The sequence below is a fragment of the Xenopus tropicalis genome, chromosome 6, assembly GCF_000004195.4.
Source record: "Xenopus tropicalis strain Nigerian chromosome 6, UCB_Xtro_10.0, whole genome shotgun sequence".
Taxonomy (NCBI): Eukaryota; Metazoa; Chordata; class Amphibia; order Anura; family Pipidae; genus Xenopus; species Xenopus tropicalis.
Window position 1 is genome coordinate 108,216,547 of NC_030682.2, and position 14,120 is coordinate 108,230,666.

General features: G+C 39.7%; 1 protein-coding gene across 1 annotated transcript in view; it reads left to right on the forward strand.

The window, feature by feature from the left end:
- The window catches only part of colec12 (collectin subfamily member 12), a 74,757-nt gene that overhangs the window by 42,569 nt on the left and 18,068 nt on the right, over positions 1–14,120 (forward strand). Inside the window, exon 3 of the mRNA XM_002934123.5 lies at positions 12,516–12,638. Within this exon, the coding sequence (XP_002934169.1) occupies positions 12,516–12,638 (123 nt within the window). The remainder of the gene's footprint in view (positions 1–12,515; positions 12,639–14,120) is intronic.

Consider the following 14,120-nt stretch of genomic DNA (forward strand, 5'->3'; position numbering starts at 1 on the left):
TTGCGTTCAGTTTTTATTCACAATTTGTTTAGTGCCCCAACTTTTTTGGAATCCGGGTTGTATAATAGAAAACTGGGTATGACCAGTGCACCCTCCCCCCCCCCCATTCATAGTGCTGTATTCTTGAGGGGCAGGTGGGTGTCATTCAGACTCACAAATTAGGGAGTGGTGGCAGATACAGGCTGTTTATATTCTCTGCATGCCTGGCTCCAAATCCTGAAACAATGTAGCTGAACCTTAACAGTTTAACAGTGGGCATACATGAGCAGATTTTAGCTGCCAATTCAGTCCCTTCAGACTGAGTTGGCAGTTGCTCTGATGAATTATGTGTAAGTGCAACTACTGATGCTTGGAACCCTGAAATTACCGTCACCCTGAAGGTGGCTGTTATCCCATGTTATATAAAGTTTATTACTGATTTAAAAGCAAAGTTATAGGGGATAAAAACATAAATGATCACCAAGGCCCCATAACTTATATTTTTGATTGCTTCGTGTCCATCACCAAGAACAGATTGTGACTGTATGGTATAACTTCGAGTGATATAAAACCAGTTTGTGTGTTGTTAGCTTCCATCATTCAAATAGAATGACTTTACAAGAATGTGTAGTGGCTTTCCTTGGCCTGAAATATAAAACAGAGCTGTTTCATGCAAAACATAATTGAAATACTATATAGCTGTTTGACAATTGAAACTGAAATGTATAATTTGATAGGCCGCTGACCTGGGGTCTGCAACATGGGAGGGCTGGGTTGAGAAATATCCTGGAAGGCTAGCGGATTCCCTTCTGAGCTCTGAAATAAATACAGTGTGTTACAAGTACATGACAGAACTAAGCTTATTTCATCACATTTTTATTTTCTCGGTTTCCATAAACAATGCTGCATGTAGTTCTTGGCTCCTCCTTCACAACTTGCACATGGATCGGGATGCCTGCCTATTAAACATGCAGGGTAAAACCTCAGACTCACGACTGCAGAGAATTCGGCTTACTTAATTTAGTTTCTAAAAACATATATAATATATATATATAGATATAATAAGGAAATTGTTTACTTTTAATTACATATTACTCATTACTTCAGCAGCGTTGGCTAAGAGCTTGTGGTTCATAGGGTTTTTAGATTTACAAGATTTACTTGTACATTGTTACAGCTCTGGGGCTTTTTATTAGCCAAGTTACTAAAGCCAGCACGGTGCTATGCTGCCTACCCTGCGGCACAATGTTCTTCTGCGGCTCCTTGTGTGCTTTGCAGGGGAAGCTCTTTGGCCAATTCACAAGTGGGGATAGCCACTGGGATTATAAGAGGAGCAAGTGCCAAGCATGCTGATAACATAACTGTTCCCTAGGTTACAAAAATTAAAAAGAACATTCTGTTCTCTGTGTGCTAGGCTGCCTTTCTGATCACCAAATATCCTCATCTCCATGTGTTTCACTTTATTCAGCAATGGTTTGTGGTTAAAGGGTGGATGTGGCTTATATATTTTATAGGAGATGAATTTTAAAGGGAGGATCTATCAATATTAAATTGGATTATAACTGAAACCGTAATATGAGGTGCCAGAGTCCTTACTTACACAGTAATTCTGGCATAAAGTGCAGAGGTTACATTAAACCCATTGAATCATTTCAAAAAGACTCTGATGCAGTTATTTGTTTCATGGTCTCTATTTTATTCCAGCATGTAATTATAGATTGCAAAGTGTGTGTTTGGTCACAGAGGCAAGTGTTTAAATCTTTGCAGTGACCTCCTATGTAATTGTACTGTTGATTATGTCTCCCTACAGTAACATTAAGAAGTAGTAAGACCAGGCTTAATAGTATGAACACATGCTACACGGTCTCCGCCCAAAACAGTCTTTTGTGTAATGAAAGAAAATTAATCTTTAAGCAGCTTTCCATTTCCATTTCTCATTAACAATTTAGCAGTTTATAAGTTATTTGTAAATGTAATTACTATTGAAAGCACTGTCTGGCTGTTTATATTCTCTGCACGCCTGGCTCCGAATAGTGAAACAATGTAGCAGAAACCAGCAGATTAACAATTTAACGGTGGGCATACATGGGCAGATTTTAGCTGCCAATTCAGTCCCTTCAGACTGAGTTGGCAGCTGCTCTGATAAATCATGTGTAAGTGCAACTACTGACCCTTGGAACCCTGAAATTACCGTCACCCTGAAGGTGGCTGTAATTCCATGTTATACAAACTTTATTATTGAGGTCACAGCAAAGTTATAGGGGATCAGAACCCAACTAATAATAATATTTTTTCACACTGACAAAGGGGTACACCCCTAAACACTGTATTTGCAACAATAAATGCAGGGGATCTCCTTGCTTGGAATTGCTCTTGTGTGCCATGTATCTGTTCCTCCTGTAATTCCAGGTTTCCCACTGCAGGTTGCATTAATAGTGCCAACATATTTGCACTAAAGGAATCATAACACAGAGCACCGGGATTGACATAATACCCACTTCTAAAGGTGGCCACACACGTGGCGATTTGCGATCTTTCGTGCAACCATCGGTCGCACGAAAGATCGTACAATCAGCCACAAACCATTCAGGGCTGAAACGGCAGATAAGGAGGTAGAAACAATAGGATTTCTACCTCCTTCTGCCGATTCAGCGCTGAAGGCAGATTTTGGTCAGGCGCCTTCTATGGCGCCCGATTAAAATCCTTTAACTGGCCCGATCGGTGAGTCGACCGATATCAGCAGCTTCCTGCGATATCTGTCGACTCGCCGACTTGCCATACACGCACCGAATATCGTACGAAACGAGGTTTCGTACAGTATTATCGGTGCGTGTATGGCCAGCTTTATCGCAGGAGGCTGCTGATATCGGTTGACTCGCCGATCGGCCAGGTTAAAAGATTTTAATCGGGCGCCATAGAAGGCGCCAGACCAAAATCTGCCTTCAGCGCTGAATCGGCAGAAGGAGGTAGAAATCCTATTGTTTCTACCTCCTTATCTGCCGTTTCAGCCCTGAACGGTTTGTGGCTGATAGTGCGATCTTTTGTGCGACCGATGGTCGCACGAAAGATCGCAAATCGCCACGTGTGTGGCCACCTTTAGGTTCATGACCACGGGGAGATTAGTTGACCACAGGTACCTTGGTGATTCTGAGGCTGTTGCCGCCCACTCTATGCCGCTCTGTGCTTACTTTAGCGTTGGAGCGGGTCCGGAGGGGGACACATCCCTAGTGCACAGAGTGCTACTATGCATTAAAAAATGAAAATTTAACTCTTAAGCTCTTAACTGGCCGGTTCCTGTCGCCTAAGGCAGGAGCGGCCCTGTTCGGCTACTGCGGGCGACTAATCTCCTTAAAACGCTGTTCCACTGGCAACAAAGTCAATCACCAGTGGAAAGGCATACACACTGTTTCGTTTTTCGAAGTTGCACAAAGTTGCCTGCAGAAGGAAACTTCATGAAAACGAAGAAACACATATGCTTTTCCACTGGTGAAAAAGGCAATTTAGGGACATTAGTCACTCACGGTAGCAGAGATTTAAACCACCGGCCATTAATTTCACCACTGGCCATCAGCATAAAAATCTTAACTGCAAATTTAACTCATCGTGCCCTGCATTGCTGCAATGAAGCTGAAATTCAGAGGATTCATTTCATGTAAAAAAAAAAACAAATAAAAACAAACCTGGTGATTTGGTTTAAAAAATAGCACTTTGCACACCTCAGTGCGTTTGTAGCTTACTCTTTCTGCCTTCTTACACCATGAATGAATGACAGAATGGTGTGACCTGGATACCAACAATGAATAGTATACAAAATGATACTTATACTCGTGTCTTGCTATTAATATAAATAAATTGAAGCTTTGTGTGTTTCACAAGAAGCAATCTGTAAAGTTATATGAACTCTTTTTTTAAATGCCATAAAAGAGGGACATAGGAATTTTGGCCATCACACAGGTGGGCCATGGGAATATCCTTTTCATACTCTTCAATCGCACACAATTTTATGTCCCCAGTTACCGTGCATGCTAAGGTATAATGCATGAAGGGAGCCCCTTTGCCTTATTCAGATTAGTAGATGCAATAGGTACAAGGTAAAGGGCTATTGGGGTGGGACTGGGCTGGCTGGACAACAAAAAAAAACTCACTCCCGGCCTAAAACCCTGGATGTTCCCCCCTGACCTCCATCTGATTGTAGCTGCAAAGGGGAATACAAGCTACATAGGGTAGAGGGGGTTTGCAGATCTGGTAGACCTTACAACTCTGCGGGGGGTGTGGGGGGCCCCAGAGGTAGGGGCCAAATTGGGCCCTGGACCCCAGTTGCAGCTCATTTGTATATGCCATTTTTACACATAACATGTTGAATACATTTTTACGACTTATGGTTGTGTTTGCAATAGTAAATAAAGCTGTATTTGATTTGCATCCATGGTTTTATATAATGGGGTTCTTGTATCTCTTTAATGAAATAAATAAAGCAATCAATGCTAGAAAACATAAGTGAGTTAAAGAAGTGGTGTCTTTTCACACTGTATCACCCAAACCCAGACCTCAAGGCATAATGAATCATCCCCTAAGCATAGATGTGTAACTTGGAGGAAAATATTTTCTCATCCCCCTACATTTGCTCAGAACCTTAGAAGGCAGAGATATAACTAAACTGTAAAAATAAATTCTTCATTTACACTTAGGGGGAGATTTACTAATCCACGAACGGTCCGAAGGCGTTTTTTCCGTAATGATCGGTATTTTTGCGACGTTTTCGTCGCCGGCGTGACTTTTTCGTCGACGTCGCAACTTTTTCATATATTTTCCGCGACTTTTTCGTCGCTGGCGCGAAAAAATCCGATTGGTTTTTCTGCCGTTTACAATTGCTCAATAAGAAAAAAATCGCGGCGCCGAAGAAATAGTCGCGCAAAATATGATAAAGTCACGGCGGCGACGAAAAAGTTGCGACAAATACGAACAAAACGCGACGGCGACGAAAAAGTCACAAAATTTTCGTTTCTAATCCAATTTTTTCCCTTACGGGATTCAGATTCGTGGATTAGTAAATCTGCCCCTTAGGGTTGCCACCTCTCCCCTATAATACCAGCCACATTTTGAATTCACATCTGGCATGGCTAATCAGCAATGAATTTAGATGCATGAGGCATAGCTACACATACTGTAAATCAGTCCAGCCTGCAGCATGACATCTAAATTGCTAATTAACCATGCAGGATGTGGATTCAATATGTGGCCAGAATTAATGGGGTGAGGTGGCAACTCTATTTGCACTAACCGCAACAAATAACAGTTTTTATTTTATTAGAATACAGGTATGGGATCCATGAAAACCCATTATCCAGAAAGCTCCAAATTATGGGAAGTTCATCTACCATAGAACCCATTTAAAGAAAATATTTCAACATTTTTAAACATATTTCTGTTTTCTCTATATGAAGAGACAGTATAAACTATAAACACTATAAAACAGAGTCTTGTATCTGACCCCAACTAAGACATAATTAATCCTTATTGGCAGAACAATCTTATTGGATTTGTTTAATGTTTAAAGGAGAAGGAAAGGCTAATTCACTTGGGCTGGTGCCCCTGTACGGAGAGAACAGCACCAGCCCGGGGTAGCAGCGATCGCTTCCTTCTTCCTTGTTTGCCGCGCGCGCATGCGCAGTAGAGTGGAAAGCCAAACTTTGAACAGAGAAGTCGGCGTTTCACTCTACTGCGCATGCGCCGGCCCACGGATTTCGCCGGCAGAAGAAAAAGGAAGGAGGAAGCGCTTCCTACAGCTACCCCGGGCTGGTGCTGTTTTCTCCTAACAGGGGCACCAGCCCAGGGTACAAGGTAAGCGATCTAAGTCACTTGGGGTGCCTAACATTTCCGCACCCCCAAGTGACTTAGCTTTTCCTTCTGCTTTAAATGTTTTTTTTAGATTTTGTGGGTCAGATGCTTCATGCAACAGCACAAGATTTTGTAGAATCATACAAAATCTGATCTCCATAGGCTGTAATGTAAAGTCAGAGCAGATAAAGTTGGATGGTGGGTTTTGTCCCTGCATCTCCATCCTACACTCAGTGTATTTCAATGAGAAAAAGTATTTCAGACACCATCAGGTTTCATCTCGTCAGATGAAGACACAGAATGCAGCGGTCCCTTCCAGCAGGTGTGTTGTGTCGGATGGCAATCCTTTCATGTAGTTCCATTATATTTTAACCCCTGCAACTACATCCAGCTTGTGGGATGAGTTTTGTCTGCCCAACACCATTCTACAACTCCCATGAGGTTAGCCTTTATGGCATGAAGATCCAAGTTACCAAAAGACTCCTTATCCAGATCACCCCAGGGCCCGAGCATTTTGGATAACAGGTCCCATACCTGTAATGACCAAAACACACTTCCAACTCAAACCATATTTATTAGTTTTATATTAAACAAACATTATAAGAAATAGCCACAACCCCATTGTTTTTATTTTCATGTTACATTATAGAAATTAATTTATAATTACAAACTCCTCATTATGTCTTATCTAAATTCTATAATATTGTTAGTGGATCACCTTGAATCTGAAACCTTAAAAATCATGTGAACAACAGAAAGAATTATTTTTTTCCCACATACTGCATGTGCTTCCCCCCTGCTACTTTGCACATGCACACTAGGATTAGGTGCCCCTTAGTTATAATTCCCTTACATGGAGCCAACATGAGGAGCAGCCCAGTAGACAAGGGAGAAGATAGACTTTATCAGGTTAAAGGAACAGTAACACTAAAAAATGAAAGATCTTTAAAGTAATACAAATATAATGCACTGTTGCCCTGCACTGGTAAAACTGGTGTATTTGCTACAATAACCCTACTATAATGTATATAATAAGCTGCTGTGTAGCCATGGGGGCAGCCATTCAAGCTGGAAAAAAGGAGAAAAGGCACAGGTTACACAGCAGATAACAGATAAGTTCTGTATTATACAATAGTGTTTTATCTGTTATCTGCTATGTGCCTGTGCCTTTTCTCCTTTGAATGGCTGCCTCCATGGCTACACAGCAGGTTATTTATATAAATTATAGTAGACTTTCTGAAGTAAACACACAACTTTTACCATTGCAGGGCAGCAGCACATTATATTTTAGTTACTTTTATTCACTTTCATTTTTTGGTGTTACTGTTCCTTTAAGCAAAGGAACATTACCATTAAGTTTTGCTTGTGTCCTGTAAGGAGAGATACCACAAACTGTGCTATTATAGATATTCCCCAGTACTAATTATAGCTGAGCAGGAAAATGTAAAGTTAAATTATGAGGGTTTTTTTTTACTGTATAAGAGAAGTATTTCTGGCCAGTATGTTTGCGTGTTGCTTGCCTTTTTAAGTGACCTGGCGCACAGCCCAACAGCCATACACCCCATCATTTATCATACGCTCTGTTTCTCCAGAACATGCAAGCAGACTTACTTCTGTGTTTGTGCAAATGTGAATTCTATGAAGGACAGTATTTGGGTTGCACAACAGTGTAGTTAAAGTAAGCGCATAGTGGCTTTTTTAAGAGTAAATCGTGAGCTTTTGTAACTGTGAGGAGTTGATTTCCTCACCACATTTTGGCATTATGGCTCTTTAAAGAGATAGTAAATTCTGAGGTTTTGTAACTGTATGAAAAAATGATTTCTTCACCAAATGGGATATAAACATATTAATGGGAGAAGCAAATGGCTTGATTCAGCACGAGACCTGGCACTCAGGCCAGCACTTACCACACACGCTACAAATGAATATGTGCTGCACCTCTCTAGAACATGCAAGAAGTGTGAAGTGCAACATTTCATGTGTATGTAAGATTAAATGCAACGGGTCAGGTAAACCCAGAGGGAACTGTGTCATTAGGAGAAGCAATGTAAGTGTCATAGCTGTGTCCCCAAGTGTACTGCCTGTTACGCATGTTTACAATGTTAGTACTTGCTGAATAATTCCATATGAAAGCCAGCATAATTCCTGAGATCAGATTCTTGGCAGGTTTGGGAAACATGTAGTGTGCCGAAGGTCACCCTAGTCCTGTAAATTGCGTAGCTATGGATTCCACAGCAGGATATAAACATGTGCTTTGAGTTGCCTTAATGAGTCAGAGGCTGCTATGAAACCCATGATGAAAAGCAGATGTTATGGTTATTTTTTTGTGAAACAAAAGCAGGGCAGGTTTCTCATTCCTTTAATACACTTGATAAAAGATATTTGATACCTAGAACTTAACCTGTCCTTTAGAAATATGTATAGAAGAGATGGAGAGATGTGTACACCAGTCGCAATCTTTAACCTAGTCAATGGGAAGAAATACTTTATGTAGGCTTTATATTTATTTTAAGGGTCATTTATCAAGTGCAGGACTATGTGCAAAGTACAAAAAATGGGCACCATCCACCATATTTGTCTGCGCCTTGCACACTGCCCTGACTGTATGGCAAATAAGCCTACATTCTTTCAGGCACATGTTTAGGAGTGAGGGCACAGGCCCTAACAGAGCCCTATGGCAGGCAGCAAGGACAGGGGTCCCTATGCCCTCTGGCACTGCACTCTGTACCTTGTGCTGGATTATTATCTGTGCAAGGTGCAGGGCACAGCCAGACCCTGGATGCAAGCCTTCTTTCAAGTGATACTGACACTAAAAATATGAATGTACATTAAAAGTTACCTATAGGTCATGTTGGTTGTTTTTCGCTTATAAGTCTGCTTTTGCAAGTAAGTAAGTGTTTTTGGTCAGGATCCTCTTCACCTCTTGTATCGGTGATCAGATAGGTAATGTAAATGCATAGAGCAAATACTTTTATGGCAAAATAAATAGCATGCAACCGAATATTATTTTAGAGGAAAAAAGGTTTAATTTCTGGTGTCAGTATCTCTTTAAAGGGAACACTAAGGGGAATACTTTAGTGTTGTTTCACTATTGTCTGGGGTCTCTGTATTTCATGGTCTCGAATGACCCTCTTTGTTTTTCTATAAATATACAGTAAAACATGCTCCTTAGCTCCCCTAGAACAGGCAGCAGTCGTAATCTGTGTGCAGTAAAACCTCAGTTTCCCTTAATTTATACTGTTTTTGTATGGTTCCACCAATATATAATACATATAATTTTACACGTTCCTGGTCCCCTGAAAAACATAAAATGGGGGTTCCATTGTATTTCTGTTTACCCACTTGGGATCTGATACTTTGACAAGGAAACTTTATCCATCTAAAAGATTTAGCGAAGCCATAACCTCTAAGGTCAATGAAGAGTGAAAGTCAGCCATCCATTCTACAACTTTCCAACATAGCATCTCTATGACTAGAGTGTACCCCTTGTTTTACTAAGTAAGAGTAAGCTGTAAAACACTGTTATTCCCTAAATCCATCATTTGTCACTATAATGGCCCTTTAAGTACTTTCTTTAGAAGTGGTTGACCGCTGGCGCTTTTCTCTCCCAAGGTGAGGAGAGATGCAGAGCACATAAGAACCCATACGGGGAGTGCAGATGGAAAGAAAGGTATACGGTGCAGTCTCAGCCACTGCTGGGAAAACTGCTGGGTTTTTTTTTTAAATGTGCAGATTGAGGTCAGATTTAAAATTTTTATTTTTGTAAGCTGCAGCTAACTGTGAAAGGAAATCATTGCCAGCAAAAAGATTCATCCTTTGTAAGATATATAAATAATTGCACCAAAACTGAGGTGTCGATACCACACTTTGCCCAAAATATGTAAGCTCATGTTCTTAGGCCCCTGAATGTGAATCATGCATTGCCCATTGCTGTAATAAGTAGTTCATTTAAAGTTATTAGCCCTCCAGTATGACTAAGTACCAAAACCATGTTGCACTTGCCCTTTACTCAGGAGCTCTAATGAGAAAAGCAGAAAAGCTTTTCAGCCCCTGGGAAGTTTTTCAATATAAACTGGTGAATAGATCCTTTTTCTAAAGGATGAATTTTAACTATAAGCAATATTACGTTACATTTGTACACATAAGAATGAAAGAAATCAACAGCTCTTGGTTTAATCCATGTGGGTTGATCTTAGGTTAAAGAACTCATATAAAGTATATTAAATAAATAGATGAAATAATTAAATATAGAAACAAGTATAAAAATACAATGAAAACTGTGAAGTGCAACAGACTCATTAAACTATCCAGAAGACCCTTGATATTTATATTTAGGATGCTTTCTGAAACATCACAAATATATCCTGTATTTCAGCTGTCACATGTACACCTAAAAACTCTGATAGGAATTCTTATAATTTCCATTTTTTCTAATATGATTTTCATTCTTGTTCTCTTTGTGGCTCTGTGGGTTCTGGCAAATGCCAGAGGGGCTGCTGTAAGGTCCCATAGACAGTCACTATTGGGCTGCTGGGGCAATGCTTGAGCCTCTGTGTACTTGAAATGCCAGGCTCTAATTTGAATCCCAATCTGTGGGCCTGCAATCTTTTGTCCTTTTCATGTTATTTGCTTTTTTCAAGCTCTAGTTAGGGATAATAATATATATTACATAAACTGTAAAAGCATGAGTTACAGATCAAATGGATCAAAATAAAGTGATGTTTGGTGACTCTGAAGTAACAGAGTTTTTTTCCTCTTTACCTGCTGCAATCTATTCATTCATTTATTTATTCAGCTGGATCAGTGCAGTCTTACAATTGACTAAGGGCCAAATTCTAAAGGAGTTGTCCTTTTTCCCCATGTGCCTGTTGGTTGGATAACCTGAAAATCAGCCAACTAATGGGCACCTTAAACATCAGAGGTGCCAGGATCCCTTTGAGAGCTCTCAAAAAGTCAGAAAGCTGTCTGCTGAAGTTGTCCATTTTGCCAGTAAAATAAATTATTTTTAAACCACGTAAGCATTGCAAATGTTTGCAGCACAAACAATGCAATGCAACCACTGATGTGTGTGTTTGTAATGGGTGTAGCAGGGAAAGGGCAGGCCATCTATCTTCCCAGCCAGCAGTGTATTTCTGTGTAACTATTTTGTTTTAAGTGCCTTTCTGGAGCCATAATGCAAAAGTATTGCCTTTTCTATAAATATAGTGAACCACTGCAAGGTTAAACAAGGTGCTTTGATAAGTGCCTTTATAGCAGTCACTGCTGGTTGACAAGGTTCCTGTATTTTATGTAATGCAGACAATTTCTAAATTTTGGAATTTGTGGTTTCTAAATTTTGGAATGGTTTAAATGATCACTACTAGTGGAACAGTTCACATGGTGCTTTCTATTAATACAGTTATAAATAAGTATGTGTGGGACAATGCCCATAATAACATACAATTAAAACCACCTACTGTGGACTGATGTTGGTGGTAGCAAACAGCGAGTCCCTTCAAATCATTTGGGTTATCACTTCACCACCAGCTACCTTCACACTCCCAACCATCATTTTCTACCTGTCTATGCTGGGACCAAAGGGGGCTAGTCTCCTCTTTCAGTCCACCTATGAGGCCCAGCCATAAGCATTTCACTGATCATGCGGCTTCCTCAGGGGCAAAATGCATATCTTCTGCAATACCAACGTGAGCCAAGAGATGGCAGGGTATACCTGTTCCATTTTGTTACACCTGCCTGGTAATTTCTCTATATATTCTGTGTGTAAAAAGAGTGGGCATGTACTGTTTGTGTGTAGAAATTAATCATTATAAACTATCATAAACTATGCTTAAACATGGCATTTTATTTTTGTTTTGTCATTGGGTTAAATCTTGTCTTAGCATTCAGGTGGATTTAAACACTTAACTATATTAGGAAAACCTAAGACTGTAACAAACATAGGGCCACCAAATCAGCAGTACAAACAAGGTACAAGTTTAGACAATAAAATAGACTAGAAAAAAGAACAAAGACTTATGTAGACAAGTCAGAGTCTGTACGCAGATTTAGACACAAAACTGTATGAAGTATAGATACAGTGGGAAATCAGCACCACAAATACACAGCTGTCAGAGCAAACAAGTATATGGGCTGTTGTGGTTAGTGTGATATCACAGCCATGGCTACATATAACAATTGCCTGGCTCACCTTGAATGCTCTTATACACAATATAAAAACCAGAGATGACATAATGCCTGGGCTTCAGTTTTACATTTCACAATATTTAAAACGTATGTCTCTTACAAGATGCAGTCAGTGATGATTTTAAACATGTTTTCTTTCTAAATTCATTGTTGTAGTTTTCTCAAACTGTGATGCCAGCTTACCTTGTCATTCTGAGGCCAGAGTAGACTCTTTGCTGCCTTTATGTGGTCCCTGACTTTTATATTAGATGGATTATATACAGTATTAGATATGGCAGGTCTGGAGATTTTGTTTGTGTTTGTTGCAAGGATGAAACACTGAATTCCATTTGTGGAGATTGATTCTTGCTATTGAGACAATGTGAAAATGTATAGGAATAATGTTTGAAAAGGGCTATAAGCCTCAGTGTCATCTTGGCAGTACCATAGGGTAAGGCCTGGGTGGTGGAGTAATTTGGGGATATAATGTAACCCAGAGGAGTAAAAGAATAACATATTTGTATTTTGTATTTCAGGTATACAAGAAGGAACACAATGTACAAAGTGTAAAAATAACTGGGCACTGAAGTTTTCTATCATACTGCTGTATGTTCTGTGTGCGCTGCTAACCATCACAGTGTCTATACTGGGATACAAAGGTAAGTGCCCTTATTCTTCGTCTGTGTTTCTACTTACACCCAATGACTTGGTTAGCCAGTGTGCTGTTTATTGGAATCCTCTTTTTTACCACTGTGTTTGAAACACTTTAAAATATGAGAGAGGTGTATAAATAATACTTGTAAGAATTAGTTTTCAGAACTGTCCCAGGAAACCAATCACATATATGTGAGCAAGGAACACCCTATTTTTGAACTTCATGCCTAATTCAGTTATTCCTTGTTGATTTAAATGGAGTTTTCATGTTTTTTTATAACCATGTTTTGCCTCGTCCATAGTACACTTTAAATAGCAAGTAGGTATTTTTGAGTACTGTACCACATGCTTTTACCATGCAATATCTGACATGATGGAAACTGAATGTCCTCACTCATGACAGGTGATTTTCAGCCTGAAAATGTGCTTTTAGATGATGAGCCTAAGAGTTTTGGACTGTATACTACTAATGCTTACTGATTCCCATCCAATTTCGGGGTGCCCAAAGAAAATAAATTCCCTTCAGCAACATATTTATATATATTTACTATTTTTATATTGTTTATATTTCTTGCCCTTGATTTTCTCCAGAACCTTTAAATCTTTCTGTCATGCACTGTTACTGTCACTAGCAGCTGCGTAAATGTTCCCTAACCCTGAGACCCTTTCCGCTTCAGCTTTTCTCTTACTTCCATCTACACATGGAATCTGACTCTTACTACCTGTCAGCCAATAATTCAAGTCCAGTTTAAATGTACCATTTGCAATGATTGCTGATGTGTAATAACTTTACCTCTATTCATCAACCTTCTCTAGTTTCCTTACATTGAAGCCCTTGCTCACACAGGCTCCCAGACATTGCCTACTCTATGTGCCAAACATATAGCAGGGGGTGGGGGGGGGTTGTGTTACCTGCCCAGATCTGGAAACACAGTATTGTGATGTCCATCTCTGCATTATTTAATATTTTGACCCTGTACTCATATGTGTTTTCTATTAAAAAAAGAAATCCTTCTCATTTTTCTATTTCTGTGACTAGGATAGTTCCGGGCAGGTTTGGAGTGTACATTTTTTATTTGAATTGGTGCTTTAGTGTGTAAAAAAAGTCTAACCATACTGTAAAATATTTTTCAATGCGTGGTATTTGTTTATATGCTAGTTAGAGGCCTTTGAGCCATTTGTGGGCTATTATGGGGACATTTTGATTGAATATCAACACCAGGGAGGGGGTTTAGACCATAAGTGACAAGGTCAGCACTTCTTGCCTGATTCCCAAACATATGCAATTGTACAGTTTGGCTTTTTCCTGTGAAGCAACATTAAATCATCCAACAGGTCAGATTCCATATAAACTGGCATACACCCAGCTAACTTGATGCTGTTATTAAGTGTTAATTATGTGCTGGCACTTGCATGTTATTCCCCTTGCCAGACATTATTATGCAGTAGTTTTAGGAATAATATGTCAGGTAATATGCTTGAAAATC